This window comes from Callospermophilus lateralis, chromosome 6, assembly GCF_048772815.1.
Source record: "Callospermophilus lateralis isolate mCalLat2 chromosome 6, mCalLat2.hap1, whole genome shotgun sequence".
Lineage (NCBI taxonomy): Eukaryota > Metazoa > Chordata > Mammalia > Rodentia > Sciuridae > Callospermophilus > Callospermophilus lateralis.
Genome location: NC_135310.1, coordinates 128,422,082 through 128,444,769, shown reverse-complemented (window position 1 = coordinate 128,444,769; position 22,688 = coordinate 128,422,082). Strand labels below are relative to the sequence as shown.

Here is a 22,688-nt window from a genome sequence, read left to right as displayed (position 1 = left end):
GTCCCCCTTCATAGGAATGTTGAGCGTCACAACACGGTACAAACTGCAATTACTGTAAAAACATATTAACCCACTAATTCCCTTGGCGCAGCCAACCTGCATTTTTCAGAGGCGACCCGAGCGCGAGGAGCCAGAAGGCCGAGGCGCGGGGCTCTGGGCAACGGCTGCGGTTCTTGGCATGAGGGGGTGGAGGCTTCATAGAGGGACCAAACGGTGGACCCAAGGGCCTGGGGTCGCGGAGGCGCAGGAAGGGTCGGGGCTGTCCTGGAGGGCTCTGGAGTGATCGCAGAGGCTTCTGCAGAGTGAGTGACCCAGGGCGTCCCTGATCACCCTGGTACCGAGCACGCGGTCCCTCTGTCTCAGGCTGGCCGAGGGAGGGCGGACCAGGCCTGAGTGGGCAGTGTGGCGGCCCCGACAAAGGGAAATAAATACAGGGGGCAAAATAAGGATCCCCATGAGGCTCAGGATGTCAGCTGAAAACAATACATTTGCTCTGATTTATTGTGGTGGAAGTAAAAAAAAAACATTTTGTAGGGCATTTTGCCTTGCAAAATGATCTTCACTTACCTGATCTCATTTAATCCTTTCTGCAGCCCTCGTAGAACAGGGATTATTAATATTATCACCTTTAGGGAGATGTGGAGGGGGAGACAGGCTTCAGGGCTGGATTAAGGCCAACTGATGTCCTAAGAACAGCCCTACTATGGTACCTCCTGGGCCTTTTCCATAGTTTAACCTAAAGAGCCGAAGGATCCATTGCACAAATCTGTTGTTGTTTTCAATGCCAGTTGTCACTCACTCCAAAAGACCAAAACAAAAATATAAAAGTATATCTGAAGACACCTTCCAACCACTTTTAGGCACTCACCATGCCAAGTAAAACTGCCCATTAGAACAACAACAACAAAAAATCCCAGTTTATTGTGGCAATGATAGAGTTAAGGAACAGGATAGCCCCCAAACTCACCCTTATTTTGCCTCTTCAGGGCTGAGAGGCAAATTGTGGAAAGGAACAGACCAGACTGGAGAACCGATTCTGGCTTCTACCCTTAGTGGCTGTTTGAATTCTCACAATTTTGCAATCTCACTTGATTATATCTTGTAATAAATAGAGATGGTGCTTTAACTTTCAGGAATGTTGGGAGGGATGTTTACAAAGGGAATATATTACCATCACTAAGATAATTTTTTTCCCCATTGCCTTAAATAAGGAATGTGGAGGTATATGTCTTCCCAGGGTTTTTCAGGGTAGTTTTGCAAACATCTAGAGACCAGGTGTGGGGTGGTGGGGGAGGACATTCTCATTCTTCAGAACTTCAACTGAGACATGTTAAAACTTTTATTTTTTAAAATTTTTATTGATTAATTTTTTACATATTTTATAAAGTTTATCTATTTCATGTTTTATGCTACTATTGTAAATGATGCTGTTTTTAAAAATTACAATATCTAACTTTCACTTGTTTTGTATAGAAAAGTACAATTTTTAAAATACTGATTCTGTGTTTAGTGGTTTTGTTAAGCTTGTTTATTACTATTTTTGTAGAATATTTAGAATTTTAATGTAGACAATTATATTATTTGTAAATGAATACTTCCAATGAATATTTCCAATCTGTATGCCTTTTATTTTTCTTGCCTTAGCACAATAACTAGGACGTTTAGTTTGAGATTGAAAAGAAATGGTAAGGACAAATAAACATTCTTGTCTTTTTCTTAAAAAAAATTTTTTTTAGTTGTATATGGACACAATGCCTTTACTTTATTATTATTATTTTTTTAAATGTGGTGCTAAGGATCCAACCCGGAGTCTCACATGTGCTAGGCCGGTGCTCTACCACTGAACCACAACTCCAGCCCCCTCTTGTCTTTTTCTTTACTTTAGGGGAAACAACATTTAGTCTTTCATTATTAAGTATGCTGTGAGATATATTTTTTCATTATTTTTGATGATGGTTCTCCCTTTTATTATTTTGAGGGTGTTTTATTCTTAATTGACTATGAGTTTTTAATCATAAATCATAAATAGAAGTGGAACTGTGTAAAAACTTCTTATTTCTGCACTTTTTGGGATGACCAGACACTGTTGTTCTTAATTATGTTGTTGATGTGGTGAATTACAATTTTTGCATTTACAAGATTGAACCAGTCTTGCATTCTTTGGATAAACTATACTTGGTCATGATAAATATTTGGATTCAATTTGCCATTACTTTGTTAAGAAATATTCATGAAGAATTGCCATCTGTAGTTTTCTTTTCTTGTTCTATCTTTGTACTATTTTTGTGTGTCAGGGTATGGATGGACTCACAAGAGAAGTAGGGAAATGTTTGTGGAAAATTGACATTATTTCTTCTTTAATTGCATAGTAAAATTCATTAGTGAATTCATATGAGCCTGGAGTTTTCTGCATGGGAAAATTTTAAATATACTTTCTGATTTCTTTAATGGATAATAGGCTGTTTAGGCTATTCTTTCTTAATTGATCCTTGGTAGTTTGTATATTTAAAGGAATTTTTTTTCATTTCATTTAAGTTGTTGACTATACAGGCAAAATGTTCTTTTTAATATTATTATCCTTTTAATATCTAGAGGGTCTTTAGTAATGTCTCCTTTTTCATTCCTTTTGTAATTTATGCTTTTATTTTTTCTTGGTTATATTGGCTGGAGGTTTGTCACTTTATTGCTCTTTTCAAAGAATAACCTTTTAGTTTCCTGGAAATTTTCTATTGTTTTTCTGCTTTTGATTTTTATTAATTTATTCTTTTATCTTTATTTTCTGCCTCTCACCTTTTGGGGGTTTAATTTGCTTTTCTTGTTTCATTTTCCTCAAATGAAAGCTTAGTTAATTGATTAAAGACCTTTCTTTGTTGAGTGTGGTTTGTAATACTATAAGTTTCCCTCTAATAGTAATTTAGCTGCATCTCACAAATTTTTATATGTTGTGTTTTTATTTTCCTTCAGTTCAGAACACTTTCTAACATCCTTCATGATTCTCTTCAACTCATGACTTACTTAGAAGTGTCTTGTTTACAAATGTTTGGGGACTTTCTAAATATTTTTCTGTTATTTATTTCTAGTTTAATCCCATTAAGATTTAAGAACATACTTGCTATAATTTTAATTCTTGTAAGATTGTTTAAGGTTTATTTTATGGTCCAGAATATGGTCCTTTTCTGTGACTATTCCAGGTGATTTTGAAAAGAAAAAGTATTTTGCTTTTATTGGGCACAATATTTTGTAAATGTCTAGGTTATGTTAGTTGATAGTGTTGTTTAGGTCTTCATAAATTTATATTGATTTTTTACCGATTTTTCTCAATTTTTGAGGGAAAAGAGTTGAAATCTCCAAGATAATTTTGGGTTTGTCTATTTTGGATTAAGTCAATTCTGATTTTTTTTTTTTTTTCTCTGTGTGTGTGTGTGTTTTTGCAGTGTTGGTGATTGAACTTCTGGTCTGGCCTTGTGCATATGAGGCAAGTATTCCGTCACTGGGCTACATCCCTTGTTCAGTTCTATCAGTTTTTGCTTCATGAGTTTTGGTGCTCTGTTGTTAATTGCATACACATTTGAGATAACAATGTTTTTGTGGAAAATTGATCATTTTATCATAAGGTAATAGACTTTTTTTACCCTTGGTAAGATTTCTCAGTCCTAAGTTTACTTTATAAATATAGCTACTTCAGCTTTAAGCTTTTTTTTTTTTTAGATGTACAATTTATAAGGATAAATCTAAATTCTAACATAATTTTCTAGTATTTTAATTTTTAGTTTATAATATCAATATGTTTAATACGGGTTTTCTGGAGATAGAAAATAGTTTAGTCTTTTTTAAAAAAACTAATCTAACAACCTTCATCTTTTAATAGGTATGTTCTAATAGTTGACATTCATAATGATAACAATAATCATTATTGTTGTTATTATTATTAGTGCTAGGTATTGAATCCATGTCTTGCACACACTAAGCTCCACCGCGCAACCAGCACGCAAGCTTCATACAAGAGGTTCGTAGCATAGAAGTTAACTAGTGAGATCAAAATAAACACACAAAACTCAATTTAACTTTTTCTTTGACCAGGTCTGAGACGGCTCTCCCCTCTGGCTCCTGCCTTGAGCCACCCCATGGGGCACCAAGGTTTACACAGACTAGCAAGAGAGACAGAGAGAGCATGCCAGGGAGTGGCCTTTTATTGGGGAACAAGAAATTCAGGGGAAAATTCCATCCAATGAAGGTCGAGGGGGACAGCATTCCAAGGTCAGGGTCAGTGATTGGTCTCAGGGTCAATGGTCAGTCACACCCCCACACGGATGGGCTCTTGCACCTAGAGAGGGTGGGGATTAGTTCCGACACAATTTAGCCAGAACGCCTCACACCCAATCAGGGAGGTGCCCAATCACGAGAACGGCTTCCCACACTAAGCATGTTATCTCTGAGCTACACCTCCAGTTCAAATGTAACTATTGGTCTTGTTGAATTTAGACCCACCATTTTATTATTTCTTCTTCATCCTTTTTTTTTTTTTTTTTTTTTTTTACTTTCTGTTTCCCTTTTTCTGCTTTCTTTTGGTTTATTTGAAAATTTTTTAGTATTTCAAGTTAATTTCCTTGTTGGCATTTATAATAGATGGTTTCTAATAGATGGTCTCTGTGTTACTTTTCATAGTATACTTTCAGACTTTAAGTAAAATGTAGAAGCCCTACAACTACATAGGTCCCTTTTCCTTTAGTTGTCTTCTGTATTACATCTCATATTATATATGTGAACATCATCTCAATGATTTTATGTTGTATTTTTTTTTGCTTCCAATAGTCCTTAATATTTTAAAGAACTTCCTAGGTATAAAATAGGTAATTTATGCAAAATTTTACCACTTTTGTTGTTCTTCCTTCATTTCTCAAGTTCCAAATTTCCCTTTGGTATCATTTGTTGACAGCCTGAAGAACTTCAATTAGCAGTTCTTTTATGGCAGGTTTGCTGGTGACATATTTTCTTCACCTGAAACTGCTTTTATTCCTGAAGAATATTTTTGCTGGTACACAAATCTGAATTTACATTTTTTTCTCTCCAGCAGTTTATAATTTTCCCATGTTTTCTGACCTCTGTGGAGTCTAATGAGAAATATGATTGAATAGAGAATAACATTTGAATAGTTTCCCCCTTGATGTAATGTCATTTTTTTCTGTCTGCTTTCAAGATTTTTTTCTTTGTTTCTGGTTTGTAGCAGCTTGGTTTTGATGTATCTCAGGTGCTTTTCCTAGAAATTGTCAATTGACCAAATTGTCAATTGGCATTTGCTAAACTTCTTGACATAAATTTAGGTCATGTCATATTTGGGAAATTTCAGCCATTCTTCTTTAAATATTTTTTTCTTTACCAATTTCTTTCTCCTCTTCTGGAGTTCTAATGACATGATTTTAGAACCTTGATAGAATTTCAAAGGTCAATAATTTTCTAGGTTTTATTAATTTTATTTTATTTTTAGAAATGGGGTTTTCTGGCTTATTAGAATTATATATAATAGTTGGATTCATTGTTACATAATAAAAACAATATAATTCTGCCAATTTTGTTTCTCATTATCTCCCCTTCCTACACTGCTTGTTTCTCTTCTATTTTCATGAGATTCACTCCCTCTTCTTCCTCTTTTTTTTTTAGCTTTTACATGTAAGAGAAAACATAGGAGCCTTGACTTTCTTAGTATCTGAGCTTCCTTTGAAATATTACACCAGAACAAGCTGCCTGTGTAACATCTAAGTTTGCAGGCCAGAACTTGTCCTAACTAGTGTTCTGGAAGGAGCTTTGGATTTTGAGAAAAAAAGTGGGGAACAATCTGAACATAAAAAAATAAAAAACATTTTCTCACATTTCCATTTTGATGTTTATTAAACCCACAGCTTCCATTTTATCTTCGTCTTCTTAGAAAGTGATTCCCCACCTCAAGAGGGAACTCTGCAGGTCCTGAGCATAGTGATCATGGCTGCCGCCTCCCCTCTGAGAAACCTGGAGGATGAGGTGCTGTGCTCCATCTGCCTTGACTACTTGAGAGAGCCAGTGACCATTGACTGTGGTCATGTCTTTTGCTATCACTGCATCATTAAGGTCTGTGAATCTTCTAGGCAGCCATTATATTGTTCTCTCTGCAAGACAGCTTTTAAGAAAGAGAATATCCGCCATGTATGGCAGATGGCCAGTTTGGTGGAGAACATCTGGAGGATGAAAGTAGATGAGGAGAGACAACCCAGAGAGGAAAGATCACCTGAGCAAAGAGCAGAGAAGCTGTGTGGGCGACATCTGGAGAAGCTGCATTACTACTGCAAAGATGACCAGCAGATTCTGTGTGTGATGTGTCGGGAGTCTCGGGAGCACAGGCACCATGCTGCTGTTCTTCTGGAGAAGGCTGCACAGCCTTATCGGGTAAGAATCTGGTTGAAACACAGGTCTGTTCTTGTAGCCAAGAAAGTTCTACCATTCCTTCAGGATAGGGTCAAATTTTTACACCACTTTATTGAGGTATGATTGACACGTAGAAAGCTGTACATATTCAGTGTGCATAAATCAATAAGTTTGGGGATAAGTGTACATCTGAGAAATCACCAACATCAAGGCTACAAACATATTTGATCACTTCCTAAAGGTTATTTATGTCCCCTTTATTATCATTGGTTATTTATTTATTTATTTGTGTGTGTGTGTGTGTGTGTATGTGTTTGGAGAAGATCACTTATCATGTGATTTGCCCATTTTGTTATTTTAAGTAGACAACACAATTTTGTTAGCTTTAGACATTATGGTGTTTAACAAATCTCCAGAAGTTATATATCTTGTTGTAATTCTTTGTTCCCTTTGACTTCCCATTTTTCCTCCACCTACCTCTGGCAACTATCATTCTGTTCTCTGCTTATGAGTTTGATCATTTTAGATTCCATGTACAAGTGGAATATTGTCATATTTGCTTTCCGGATCTGACTTATTTCCCTGGGTGTAATGTCCTTCAAGCCCATCCATGTTATCATAAATGGCAGGATTTTCTTCTTTATTAAGGCTAATTAATATTTCATTGTATGCATATGGTACATTTTCTTTATCCATTCATCCATGAGTAGACACTTAGGTTGATTCCATGTCTTGGCTCTTGTGAATAATGCCACAGAGAAATGGGAATGAAGATATCTTTTGGAGATTATGATTATACTTCCTTTGGATAAATATGATGAAGTGGGTGGTCAGATAATATAGTAATTTTTATTTTTAGTTTTTGAGAAACGTTTATACTTTTTTTAAAGAAATGGCTATACCAATATATATTCTGACCAACAATGTATCAATATTCTCTTTTCTCTACATTTTTGCCAATACTTGTTATCTTTTTTTTTAAAATAACATCCCTTATAACAGGTATGATAGTCCAAATATTTTAGTATGGGGAGTTCTTGGGCTAGATTACACACCTGTAATCCTAGTAGCTTGGGAAGTTGAGGCAGGAGGCTCCAGAGTTCAAAGCGCCTCAGCAGTTTAGCAAAGCCCTAAGCAACTTGGCGAGATCCTGTCTCAAAATAAAATTAGAAAACAAGGGTTGGGGATCTGACTCAGTGGTTAAGGACCCCTGTGTTCAATCCTCAGTACTAAAAGAGAGAGAGAGAGAGAGAGAGAGAGAGAGAGAGAGAGAGAGAGAGAGTTAGTTCTCAGGGATTGAACCAAAGGGTGCTTAACTACTAAGTTATATCCCAAATCCTTTTTATTTTGAGACAGGGTCTTGTTAAGTTACTTAGGGCCTCACTATGTTGCTGAGGCTGGCTTTGAACTTGTGATCCTCCTGCCTCAGCCTCCTGAGCCACTATGATTATAGGTGTGCACCACCACACCTGGTGGTGACTCAATTCTTGAATTTGGATAATAAAACTGATTGTTTTTGTCTTGGTCTACTTTGTGCTGCTGTAACAAAATACTATGAACTAGGCAATTTATAATGAGCAGAAGTTTATTGGCCATTGGTTTTGGAAGCTGGGGGCCAAGATCAAGGTAACAGCATCTAGTGTGGGTCTTCTTGCTGCATTAAACAAAATAAAGGCATCAGCATCACAAGGGGGGAAAAGGGTGGGCAAGACCAAACTCACCCTTTTATGAGGAACTTATTCCAGTGACAGCAAACCTGCTCCCGTAAAAAATGACATTAATTCATTCACAAGAGCAGAGCCCTCAAGACTAATTCCCTTTTAAAAGTACCATCTCTTCACACTCCTTCAGGGTTAAGTTTCTAACACATGAGCTTTGGGGGACATATTCACACTTGCCAGTTTCCACAGATTTTATGCTAATAAGTCTATCCCAATACCTGTATGTGTTGGTTTTTGAGGCATTTGTATCAGGTCTCAATCAGCAATATAGATTATCAGCCCTCTTAAGTATATAGCTTCACATTGTGTGTTCTTCAGCATGTAATCATCTTAAAAATATTTTTGAAGATAGTGTTTCTTTCTAGTGTAAATCTTCAGTATAAGTTTTCATTCAGAATTTAATTCTAGGGAAAATATCATTTTCTCTGACAGACTAGAGTATTTTCTCTTGTCTATTAAAGAAAAATGATGCAACTCATTGTTTTCCTTTTCTCCTTGGCTCACAGGAAACTTAAAACTAATTAAATCATTCTTTACATAATTTGGTGTTAGGATATGATATAGTTTGTCCCCCAAGGTTCTTGTGTTCGGAGCTTGGTCCTCAAGTGTAGCAATATTGGGAGGTGGTGGACTTTTAAGATATAGATCCTAATTTTGCTAAACTTGTTTAACTAGCCTCTTACTGAATTCTGGCTTTCTGTGTGGTGATTTGATCTCTCACATGTGCTGCTGCCATTGTGATGCCATCACCATGAGGTCTTTATCAGAGCTGGGATGATGCCAATGCTCTGCCCGTGAACCTTCAGAATTGTGAGATAATGAAACTCTTTTCTTTATAAAGTAATACAGCCTTTGATGGTTTGTTATAGTGATAGAAAATGGGCTAAAACAGCATGTATACTTTCCTTCACTTTTTATATTGATTTTCTTCTATTTTCATATTATTAATGGATTTTTATTTAAATTTTCTGCGTTTTTTTGGTGGAAAAGAACCCTGTAAATATGAATAAAAACTATACCATAAGTCTTAATAGTTATAATAATAGATTATTCTTTTATTTTTACTTTTAAGAAATTGCTTTTGATTGTAGTATATAAGGTCAAATGCTATCTGATTTTACTATGGAATCACTTTTCATCTCTCTTTTATTTTTAGGTCATTTTCTTCTTTCTTTTTTTTTTTTTTTTTTTTGGTGGTACTGGGGATTGAACCCAGGGCCTTGCAATATGTTATTTTCATCTTAATCTTGAGATTATTCATGTTTATTTCCATAGGGTAAAATTCTAAATCATCTGAAGATTCTGAAGGGAGACAGGGATAGAATTCAGAATTTTCAGTCTACAGGAGAAGATGAGATTCAGGCCCTGCTCGTAAGAGAAATCTCCAGGGAATGTTCTGTGTACACAGAAGGAGAATGTTCTGTGGGAGAGGGGTGTGTGTGTGATTTTGGAGGGGATTAAGAAGCGGGGAGGTGTTTGAAGGGATTCCTGTTCTGAACTCATCCCTAAAGATCTTACACATGTTCTAGTGTTTTCTGACCTCTCAGAAGAAATCATTCTCTTTCTACATTTACTATAGACAAAATTCCAGGGCCACAGGCAAGATATTGTAACAGTGTTTGAACAGGGCCATCAGTTCTTGAGAGAAAGGGAACAGTTCCTGTTGGACTTGCTGATGGGGATGGAGCAAGAGCTCACAGAAGGGAGGAGCAGCCATATAACTAAAGGCTCAGAGGAGGTGGTCCGGCTTGGGACTTTGATTTCTGAATTAGAGAAGAAGGTTCGGCAGCCAGCACTGGAACTTTTGCAGGTGAGGGACCACCTAAATTGTATCTAAATCAATTTGCCCCAAACTGTGGTGTTGCCTCTCCATTAATAAGAGACTTGGAGGAGGGGTGAGGAGAGACAAGGGTTTATTCTGATTTATTGAGTTCTTTAACAAGTTAATCAGCCAGCCAGTGGATTATAAGCTCTAAATTGCAGGAGACTGTACTGTCCCCTCCCTTGGCAAGGGGTGTGGGTGCAGTGGTTGGCCATAGAGAAATGAATGTGATAATAAACTTGTATGGGAGGTGGGTGCAGGTGCTGAGGAAGGTAGGAAGAGGGAGATAGATAAGAAGACAGGAAGGGGACAGAGTGAGGGAGCTACTTTTCTAGAGGAGACAGTTGAAGTGAGAAAGAAATTGAAGGGAAGAAGAGGTGGGTAAGATGGGGCCAACTGAACAGAGGTCTACCAAGACAGGCTTAGATTTCAGTCTTAACCTGAAGATAACAGAGTCTTAATAGATAGACTATTATCTATTAATCAAGGAAGTTTTCCTGGTGGGAAGAAAGTAGAACTGAAAAGGGAGGAAAGGAGGGAGAAGTATGTATCCCTGTAAACTGCTTCTGCAGTGGAGAGTAGAGCAGTTTCAAGCCCATCACATTAACTCCCTGTATGGTCCTGTTGTGAACCTGCTCCCCAGGGGTCCCACAGGGACTGCTGATGGCTCCTGAGGACTTTCCTTCCATGATAGTGTTTGTGTTCTCTTCTTTTCCAGGACCCCAGTGACATAATAAGCAGGTAAGTGCTTCTTATTTAAAAAGCACTTTGTTTTCTCTTCTCTACTTTTAATTTATTAAAATTTCACAAGGTCTAGAAGAGGACTTCTTAGAAGTTCTTCAGGTAGCATAGTTGAAATGCATTGCATGGAATTGGAGAGGCAGTTATAGAAAAATTATTGTCATAGAACATGTTAAGATGGGAGTGGGCTGAGGTAGAAATGAAATGGGAGGCGGTTATAGAAGAGAATTACAGAATATTTAGAATCTATGTCCATTTCTAAAACTCAGTTTCTGTTTTTCTTTTCAATTCCTCCCTAGTTCTCAGCTGCAACTTTTGGCTGTAGTTTCCTCCATACTCTGTAGAACACATTTCACCATCAGATCATCCTCCTTGCTTGGTCGTGATGGCTTCCTTTGCTCTGAGTGTAGGAAGAGGACACTTCTATGTATCACAGGATGATGACTCTCTGGCATTGAGTCTGAGGAAATGTCTGTTAAAAACTTAACATCTGGGCTGGGGATGTAGCTCGGTGGTAGAGTGTTTACCTAGTAAGTTTGAGGCTCCGAGTTCAATCCCCTGCCGAGAACAACAACAAAACTTACACAGAAGATTTAGGCAGAGATTCAGAGTCAGGCATTTTGCTAATGCGCAGCTCATCTCCAGAAACATAATGGACTATTCACATATACTGAGCATATACTGTGGACCAGACATTGGGTAGAAAAGAGGGTAATGAGGTAGGTTACCAGATCCTAACAGGGGAAACTAAATATATTAAAGACAAGTAATTATGTAAGCAACTAGGGTGACAAAAATGGGTAATACTTCTTGCCTTGAAATATGTAATTTGCTATTAATAGACTTTCCCACTTTTTGGATTTTTTTTATGTGCAATGTAAATTTTGGTTTTGCTTCTTTTCTTTCTTCTTTTTTAAATTTGCAGTACTGGGAACTGATACCAGAGGGCGCTTGTACCTACCACTGAATTACTTTTTATTTTTTTAAATTTTAAGAAAGTATGACTAAGTTGCCCATGCTGGCCTCAAAATTTTGACCTCCTGCCTTAGCCTCTTGAGTAATTGGGATTGGATGTGCATCATCATACCCCACTTCATTTTATGTTTTGCTATTTTTATTCTGTATGGTCTTTAAGAAGAGTTATATCTTAATTGTGGATTATAATCCTTAGGTAATGTAAACTACCTTTTGTTGTCTTGTTTAATATTTTTTCTGCCTTAAATTCAACCCTATATAATAGTAAGATCAAAACCTCAGATTCCTTTCAATTTATAGTTAACTTAAGTATCTCTTTCCAGCTTTATCTTAATTTTAATGATTTAGGGGTTTTGTTTTTTGTTTTTGTTTTGGTGGACCTGAGGATCTAACCTAGGGCCTTGTGCATGAGATGCAACACTCAACCACTGAGCTACATGTCCAGCCAATTTATCTTAGTTTTCAATTAAAAGCTTTAAAATTTTCTGAAATTAAAATTGGTACTTTAATTTTCTTTATCTGGTATATATCATCAAGCAATTTCTTTAGAAGTTGTAACATTAATAGTATGTTTCAAAGAGCTCCAATGTAGAAAATGGCTCTTTTTTTTTTTTTTAAAGAGAGAGAGAGAGAGACAGAGTGAGAGAATCTTTTTAAATATCTATTCATTTCAGCGGACACAACATCTTTGTTTGTATGTGGTGCTGAGGATCGAACCCGGGCCTCACGCATGCCAGGCGAGCGTGCTACCGCTTGAGCCACATCCCCAGCCCCGGCTCTTTTTTCTTAACATCACACATAAATGATATATTTATTGGTAGAGAACACTTGGGTTGTGGCCCTTCTTCAGAACTCTGTAAATTTTACCCTTTGACTCTCATGTTGGAATTGACTCCTTGGAGCATTCACTAATTGTGCTGTCACTAGTATGCCTTGTATGTGGTGACAGTGGCCATACATGTCTTTCTTCCAGTGGTTTCCACCATGATTCTACTTTCTCTAGGTATCCCCGGAAGAAGTTCTGGATTGAAAAGCCCATCAGTCCTGCAATCAAAAAGCGAGCAGAAGAATTTTCTGATAAAATTCTTTCTTTAGAGAAAGGCCTGAGAGGATTCCATGGTAATGGAATGGGTGAAGAAAGGGGCTCTGAGCCTAGAAAACTTTTTCTTAGTGTTTTATTGGGTTTTGATTCTGGCCTTAGCTATTTATTTATTTATTTATTTATTTATTTATTTATTTATTTGATACTGAGGATTGAACCCAGGGGTGCTTAATCACTGAGCCACATCCTAAGCCCTTTTTTGTATTTTACTTAGAAATAGGGTTTCGTTGAGTTGGTAAGTGCCTTTCTAAACTGCTGAGGCTGTCTTTGAACTCACAATCCTCATGCCTTAGCCTCCCAAGTCACTGGGATTACAGGCATGTGCCACTGCACCCTACTTGGCCTTAGCTTTTTAGCATTCCTTATTCTTGTATAGGTCACTTATACCAGGCAGGGATATTGGAGAGGGAATTTAAGTCCAAACCAGGACGTCTTTCCCATGACAGTTGAAAAATGATACCTAGACTAAGGTAGAATGTTAGTTAATAGGTCTTGGAGTTAATTCAAAAAATACTATCTAAAACGTGAAAAACATTGGAAGGCCAAGGAAAATGGTATGATTGTTTCTCCAAAAAGAAAAAAAATTCTGTATGCTCCATTCATTGCATGTTTTGATAAATATCCTGAAGAACTGAAAGCAGGATCACAAATAGATATTTGCATATCTATGTGCATATTCATAATAGCAAAGAAATGGAGTAACCCAAGGGTCCATTGGTGGATAAGAAAACTCTGTGTGTGTGTGTATGTGTGTGTGTGTGTGTGTGTGTGTGTGTGTATACACACACACACACACCTTGGAATATTATTAAGCCAAACAGAAAGAAATTCAGACAGGTGGATGAAACTTGAGGCCATTTTGTTAAGTGGAACAATCTGTCACATAAAGGACAAATACTATATAATTCCACTTACATGAGATATCTAATATAGTCAAATTCCTAGAAACAGAAAGTGAAATGGTCATTGCCAGGAGGTGCAGAGGAGAGGAAAATGAAAAGTTGTTATTTAATAGCTATAGAGTGTCAGTCTTGCAAGATGGGAAAAGTTCTAGAAAGTGGTTGCATGATAATGTAAATATTCTTAACACTACTGAAACATAAAATTTACAAATGGTAAAGATGATACATTTTATGTCATGTGTCTTTTACCTTAATTAGAAATTTAAAAAATTTAAAAACAGATTGGCCTTCATATATATCCACAAGGCACCATTAAAAAAAAAAAAGAAAGAAAAAGAACTAAGTAAGTAGAAGAAAGATCAGTAGAAGACTAGAGGGAAGGGAACAGGGAGAGGCGGGAAGGGAAAGGGGAAGTCCTAGGGACTGAACAAGAGCAAGTTATATTCCATGCTTGTGTAATTATGCCAAAATGAACCCTAATATTATATATAATTAAACTAATAAAAAATTTAAAAGAAACATATTGGGAGAATGAATCTCAGAATTATATTTGAGAGTAGAGAAAAAATGATTAAGGTATCACAGTTGAGGACCTCATTAAACAATAGAGAATATGGTTCAAGTGCTCTTTAATGAAGCACTATGTACTTTAGGCAGATGTTGGGATGGGTACTTGAATGAGCCACTTTTGAAAGTACAACTCTGGGTAAGGTTTCTCTATTTCACTTGAGTTTTCATGGTTCCTTTTCACCTTTTAAAGTGGTATTAGCCAACAATAACAGAATTTGACTTAGAAAGAGGTGGTGTCAGAATCTCTTACTATCTTTTTGTTCCTTCCAGGAAAATTGTTGAGGGATCTGGAATATAAAACAAGTAAGTAGTTGGAAGGGATTATTTTCTGATTTTTTTTCTTCAAAGTGAACTTTCCAAACTCAAATTGCACTTTCCCTGTGAAGCTCTTTTCCTTGTGGCCCATCTCTTTAAATAGGTCTTCATGGTGGCTAATCTACCTAAATTCTTTACCTGACTTGCCAAATTTCAAACTCACAAATATTTAAAGAAAGATTTCCCCAGCTATAATGATCACAGTCTCTCTCTTTTTCTGAGGTTTTATCACACTGCCTGTGCCCTTGAATTTTCTCCCCACATTCCCTGCACTTTCTAGATAGAGGAGCTAGTGGAAGTATGAGCAAAAGGTCTGAGGCCCTGATCCCCAAAGGAGGCCATGTCAGAAGGGCTCCTGAACCCATGGGAAAGATCTCCTTCAATATCTTGTAGGATGCCACACCTGTCTCCCCTTGTTCCCACAGTGAGGATCGTCCTGAATTCTCAGACAGCCAATGGCTACCTCTCAGTGTCTCCAAATGGGAAAAGTATGATATTCACTGGCTTGTGGATGAACAAATACCAACATGGTCAGCGATTTGATCCTGAGCCTGGTGTGCTGGGCAGTAAGGGCTTCACCTGGGGCAAAGTGTACTGGGAAGTGAAAGTGGATAGGATCTGGTGGGGAGCAGAGGAGGAAGAAGAAGCAATGAAATACAGAGGTGGAGCCAGAGATGTGTTTGGCAGTAGCTATCTTGGTGGGTTCATAGGAATCACTGATGGATATAGTTCTCCTGGATACAGAAATGAGAGCGAAGAGTTGGAGGAAGAATGGTCTCAGGAAAATGGAATATGGCCGAAATTCTGCTTGTTGGGGGTGGCAAGAGAGTCAGTGGTGAGAAGAGGGTTCCTGGCCTTCACCCCTGAGGAGGGATTCTGGACTCTACAGCTGTCTTCAGCAGGGGTCTCTATATGTACAAACTCTGAACCTTTCCAGATACTGTCCTACTGTCCAAGGCAGATTGGCATTGCCTTGGATTATGATGGAGGGAAGGTCACCTTTACAAATGCTAGAACCCAAGAGTTTATCTATGAATTCTCATCTTCCTTTACTGGGAGAATTTTTCCTTTTTTATGGCTTAATTGCATGAGATCTAGACTTACACTGAGACCCTGAGAGGAAATCTCCTGGGCACAGTCCTTAGTTTTTTCATTTATCTCTTTTTCCTCTACATCATTCCTAATTTTCTACTTTGGCTAGACCTGCTGGATTTCTGAATCCCTTAGGTGACTGAAACAGTATGGTAGCCTCAGGAGTGTTCTGCCCTCTCTGCTTTGTTTCTAAAATGGAACTGATAATACTTGATCTGCAGTGCAAAGATTATAATTGCTTTAAAGTATTTATTAAAGTGTATGCTATTATTAATCATTTCTTCCATTGTCTTTGATTTGGTCCTTGTCTTTGTCTGCCACTGAGACAAATGTATGGGACAAATGCCTGGGTCATGGAATTGCAACCTCTACTATTAATGCTAATTAATTACAACATCCATATGGATTTCTCAAGAGCCTTTCCTGTCTCATTATTGTTTCTGCTAGTTTCCTAAGCAGCTGGGAAAACAGTAAATATTTTGATGCAAATCATACTTTATCAGGCATTTCATGATTAAACATTGTGAGATGTATTATGTATTAGTGGAAATTTGTAATTTATTTATAGTGTCTTTTTCAAATTTTATAATAAGAAGGGGGAGAGAATTATGTAAAGTTCAATATACCTGAGTTTTTGGAAATAACTGCCTTGGAGTATGTCTTATGTCAGCTGGGTTTTGAGATGGTAGAAATAAGTATTTAGCTTAAAGATAAATTAATAGTCGTAGCTTAAAGCAGAAAACAAATCTGGATAATTTTAGCAGAAGAGAAACCAATTAAACATATTGGGAAAGTAGAGTGCAAAGAGGGAGGGATACCTTTGTCCACCCATTTATAAATTCTGGAGTTGCTACTGTTCTTCCACAAGAGCTTGAGTACTAGTCAGTGAAGGGAGTTGCAGTGACAGGATGGAGGAGGTGGGAGTCATCAGAAATTGAGAGGATCTTGGGATAATCACAATGTCAATACAATACAACACATATGAGTATAATCTACTTTTCATCTTTCAAGAAATGGAGAGTGTCTTAGTCTGTTTCCTGTTGCTGTAACAAAATACTGAGACTAGGTGATTTATAAAGAAGTTTATTTGGCTTATGATTCTGGAGGCTTGGAAGTCTAAGAGCATGGTTCCAGTGATAGAACAACCATGCTAGTTTGGGTGTTTCTTCCTCTTCTAATAAAGCCATTACTACCAGGATGTAGAAATTAGCTCTGATAATTCAGTTGTATAAGAATGCTTTGTTGAAAAATACAAAATTACTGTATGCTATGTCTACATTCATCAATATAATCAAGTAGAAGTGGATTGTCAACACTGTATGGTCAAACTCTTGATATAGCAGGGACAAAGCAATTTACAACCAGAGGTTTTCATATAACATATAGCCACAAATTCTAACTAGCATATTCTATTACATCTCAGTTCATGTTTAACTTGCAGGACCCAAGGGAACAGATTTTATGAGTTAAAGATGCAAAATATGTTCCAATGATTTTGGTTAGAGAAAAATGTGAAACAAAATGTGCATAAGTAGAAATGAACAGGGTCAGAATTTAGCAAGACAACAGGGAAATACAGATGGAAACTGAGAGCAGCAGTGGAAGCTGAGAGCAGCAAAAAATAGACACCAATGCTGGCATTTTGATCTCGTACTTTACAACCTCCAGAACTGTAATAAATAAAACAAATTAAAAAAAAAATAAATTACCTGGTCTATTTTTTTAATGCTGCATAAACAGACTAAGACATGGGTATGGAAGAATATGCAAACCATAGAAAGAAAAAATTAATGTATATATAGGGAAATGCCCAGAATATATAAAGAATGCTTATAACTAAATAATGAAAAAGACAATGCTTTATAAAAGCATTGTTGTCACCTAAGATTTGTGGAATGTTAAAGATGCAGGTTTTAATTATTACAACAGTTCACTAAAGAAGATATGCCAGTCACTGATAAGATATGTCAGTCACTGAAAGGTGCTCACCAAGCAGTAATCATCAAAGAAATGCAAATTAAAACCACAATGACTTACCACCACGCAGCAACTAGAATGGAGAACATTAAAAACACCTGAGGTAATAGCACATCTTAACAGGACGTGGAGTCATTGGAAATGTCATGTGCTGCTGCTGGAAATGAAAAAATGTCACAAGTCAGTAAACAGTAAGCAGTAAAACATTATCTCAATTCCTGACATAAATATTTACCTTACAACCTAATAATCCACATTTGGGCATTTGTCCAAAGGGTGAGAAAACATGTTTATATAGACAGACTTATACTTAAATGTTCATAGTGATTTTATTTATAATTTACCCACGCTGGAAATAATCCATGTTTATCAACTTCTCAATAGGTAAACCAACGTGTAAATTAGAATTTCATCAATACTCAGCAACAATAATGAACAAAATATTAATATGTGTAACACATTGGATGAACTTTAAAATCATTATGCTATACAAGACTGCATACTATGGGATTGCACTTATATGATATTCTAGAATATTCAAAATTACAGAAAGGAATAGGGCTAGGAATAGAGGAGAAAAATCAAATACAGGTAAGAGCACATCTGGCTTGTGGTGATAGCTGTGATACTAAATGATTACCAATATTTAACTTTATGCCTAAAATTAGCAAATTTATGTGAATAAATAAAAGGGGGAAGAAGGCAAAATGAATGCATATTTAGAAAAAACTCAATTCAGTGAGAAGTTATGCATTACAGGTAATTTGAAGCAAAGTCCTTCAGGACATAGTTTCCTATATTTTGCTGGTTGTAGATCAGTGTTATCACCTAAGATTTGTGGAATGTTAAAGATGCAGGTCTTAATTATTACAACCAAAATAAGAAATGAATGCAAGGAAATATGTGAAAAAATTCAGGAGAGGAATAACTAAAAATAAAAATTATTTGAAACAAAGGAAAGTAGGAAGGGAAGAGAAGAAAAGATGAGATACTTTAAAAATAACTAATAAAATAGTAAGCTAAAATAAAAGTATATAAGTAATCATATTAAATTCAAATGGACTTAAATTTCAACAAAAAGACTGAAGTTACCGCTTTGATAAAAATAAAGATAGATCACATGATATAGATAATAGAAATGCAAAATGAAACTTCAATTTGAAAGTTGGAAGATGAATAAAAAGGTCATTCAAGTAGAAAGCATAAAAAACTAAATGTATTACTGTGAAGGAAAATTGACTTCAAAACAAGAAGTAGTGATAGGGACAAAAAAGAACATTCTACAGTGATAATAAGTATCACAAAAGACATAGGTAATAAATATAGAAATAACTAATTATATAACTCCAAAGTAGATAAAGTATAAATTAGTAGATTAGAAAAGGAAACTGACACTAAAAATCACAATATTTGATTTTCAATACTTGTCTCCATTAATAGAATATGTGCAAACAAAGATGTAGAACACTTACCCTCATTGTGAACCAATTTGATCCAACTAATATTTGTTGAATACCATATTCAATAGGAACTGTGCAGGCGCATGTGCACATACATGTTATGCTAAGTGAAAAAAAGCAAATAGATCACATACTACATTCATTCCACCGAAATGTCCAGTAAAACAAAACAACAGAATTCAAAATCAGATAAGTGTTAGCCTAGTCCTGGGAGTGGGGGCAGTGCAAATGAGTGGAATTTCTTAAGGTAATGGAATTATTCTATATTTGTATTGTAATGCTGGTTGCATAAATCCATACATTTATTTAAAATTTAAATTGTTAACATATAAAAGTAGGGAACTTTCGACTAATGTTACCCATGAACACTTGATAAAATATCAGCAAATCAAATCCAATTTATTATGATGAATATTTAAAAAATCAATCCTAATTTAATATATTAATGAAATAAGAGAGAATAATCACAAGATCATCTCCTTGAACAAAAGGCATTATACAAATTCAAAACCTGTTCTTGACTAAATCATTTAGCAAACCAGGGGGGTAAAAGAAAACTTCATCAACCTGATAAATGGCATCTCTGAACAGTCTACAACTAACAATGTCCTTTATGATTGAAGTGCTTTTACTTAAGATATTCTATTAGATTTGGATTGCTGTGACAAAATTCCTGAAATAATGCAACTTAAATGAGGATAGGTTTATTTTGTATTACTGTTTCAAAGGTGCCAGTCCATAGTTATTTGGCCCTATTGCTTTGGGCCTGTGGGGGCCCAGTACATCAATCTATATCTACCATAATGCAGGGTAGACATTCTTTACTGGAGCATGGGGCAGAGAAATTCCCTCACCTCATGAAGCAGGAAACAAAGAGAAAGAAGAGGGGACCAAGTCTCAGCATCTTCTCCAAGGGCACACCCCTAATAAAGTAACTTTCTTATACTGGGTCCCACCTACTAAAGGTTCCACCATCTCCTATTAGACTGGTGGCCAAGACTTTGGCATATTGGGCCTTTGGGACATTCAGGATCCAAACCCTAACTCATAGGCAAGTATGTTTACTCTCACCTCTTCTATTACACACTGTAACTTAACATCTTAGCCAGAATCTTGAGGCAAGAAATAAAAATAGAAGGGTGTCAGGCAGGGTCTTAGATTTAGGAACAGATTCAAGATCCTGGCAGGTGGAAGAGGATGCAAGATGCAGTTTGGATGGTAGACATGCTTACTCAGAGGTGGCCAACAGTCTCTGGCTAGCTTGCAGTTCTAGCTTCAGCCCCTAGCCAGTTCCGTTTTTCCTCTTTTGTCTTCTGCATAGGCCTTTAGTTATATGCAGGCCAGACAAAGAAGGCACACTGACAATAGGTAGGCACATGCTCACAGCAAATGTTTTTTGACCTTGAGCACACAGGCTGAATAAAAGTGTTTATGACCTTGACTACACACAGAAAATATAGCCCACCAGAAGCCTCACTACAGTCATTTGGGGTATGCCCTACAGTGGAATATAAATTGTAAAAATTATATTTCAATTCATGATTATGATGTACATTAATTTGAAGATAACATGAAGGTATACATAGAAAATCCTAAGATAAAGAAAATTCCTAGAACTAATAGATGAATTTAGAACATTTCACAGGATCAATTGTATTTAAGTCAATTTCCATGTACTAGCAACATAATACTTGGAAAACAACAATAATCAAATTCCATTTATAATAGCATTGAAAAAAAATATCTAGGTACCCATTCTTAAATCTTGGTAACTGTTTAATCAGCTTTTTTGCTGACTAAAGGACTTGACAAGAACAAAAGTTTATTTAGGAACTCACAGTTTCAGAGGTCTCAGACCATAGAGGGCTGATTGCTTTTCTTGGTGCTCCAGTGAGGTTATACATCACAGCAGAAGGGTGTGGCAGAGGAAGTCAGCTCAGGACATCACATCAGGAAAGAGAGAAAGATAGTTCTGCCCAACAAGGACAGAATATATACCCAAAAGGCATGCCTTCAAGGACCCACCTCATTCACACACCCTATCAGCCAAAATTAGCACTCTTCTAATCCTTGTCAGGGGGGATAATTCATTCATTATGTTAAGACTTTCATAACCCAATCATTTCACATTTAAACCTTCTTGTATTGTTTCACATATGAGCTTTTGGGGAACATCTAATATTTAAACCTTAACAGGAACACTTTACACTAAAATCTATAAGCCGTTATCAAGAGAAAGAAAAGAAAAACTAAATAGAAATACTATAGTCAAGGATTAGAATAGTTCGTATTGACAAGGTATCAGTTCTCTCAAAATTGATCTGTCAAATGAAATCAAACAGGCATTTTTTTTTTTTTTGGACACTGACAAATGGAATTCTATAATTAGCATGGAAATGAAAAAAAAGTTGAATGTTTAATATTTTTTAACTTACAAGGTGCACACTATTTGATTTCTTTACTGCTTTCAAGTAGTGAAAACAGAGTTCCTGGCACAGGGTAGCCTACATGGCTAGGATAGAATAAAGATGCACATCTGTGCTGTTGGAAAGGGCTCAAGGAATCCAATGGGAGAGGATTGTCTTTTCAACAAACAGAGGTGAACAATGAGACACAGGGAGAAGAACATAAACCATGCCCCAAAACAATTTGAAAATGAATCACAGACCTGAACATAGAAGATAAAATGGTTAAGCTTCTCAAACAGAGTTAGTCGATAAAAAGTATAATTTGAACAACAAATGTGAGCCATAGATGCAGTCTCAAGTTTCCTAGTACATTTTTAAAAATAAAAAATGGATAAAATTAGTATTTTATTAAATTAGTACATTCAAAATATAATATTTAGGAGGAAATTTATAATGTTTAATGAACAATAAAACTTTTATAAACTATAATATAAGCCCAAGGCCAACATCATTTAAATGGAGAAAAATTGAAAACAGTCTATCTAAAAACTGGAAGAAGCCAGGATGCTTTCTTTCACCACTTCTATATAGTCCTTGAAACACTAGCCAGAGCAATTAGACAGACGAAAGAAATAAAGGAATATGCATAGGAATAGAACTCAAATTATTACTGCTTGGTGATGACATGAATCTATACCTAGAGGATCCAAAAAGTTCTACCAAATAATGTCTAGAACTAGCAAATGAATTCAGCAAAGTATCAGTATATAAAATCAACACCCATAAATCAAAGGCATTTTTATACATCAGTGACAAATCCTCTGAAAGAGAAACTAGGAAAATTACCCTATTTAAATAGCCTAAAAAATTCAAATACTTAGTAATCAACTTAATGAAAGAGGTGAAAGACCTCTACAATGAAAATTACAGAGCACTAAAGAAAGAAATTAAAGAAGACCTTAGAAGATGTGAAGATCTCCCTTGTTCATGGATAGGCAGAATTAATATTGTCAAAAATATGGATAGGAAAAGAAACCATACTACCAAAAGCGCTATACAGATTTAATGCAATTCCAATCAAAATCCCAATGGCATTTCTCATAGAAATAGAAAAAGCGATCATGAAATTCATCTGGAAAAATTAAGATACCCAGAATAGCCAAAGCAATCTTTAGCAAGAAGAATGAAGCGGATGGCATCACTATTC

At 36.2% G+C, this 22,688-nt stretch overlaps 1 protein-coding gene across 1 annotated transcript; it reads left to right on the top strand.

Moving 5' to 3' along the window:
- The first annotated feature begins 5,976 nt into the window (after window positions 1–5,976).
- LOC143401508 (tripartite motif-containing protein 26-like) lies at window positions 5,977–15,855 on the top strand. Its single transcript, XM_076859066.1, has 7 exons — window positions 5,977–6,417; window positions 9,393–9,488; window positions 9,697–9,927; window positions 10,658–10,680; window positions 12,659–12,774; window positions 14,500–14,532; window positions 14,970–15,855. The coding sequence occupies exons 1-7, from the start codon at window positions 5,977–5,979 to the stop codon at window positions 15,659–15,661; spliced, it is 1,632 nt and encodes a 543-aa protein (XP_076715181.1). The 3' UTR covers window positions 15,662–15,855.
- The last annotated feature ends 6,833 nt before the right edge of the window (window positions 15,856–22,688 follow it).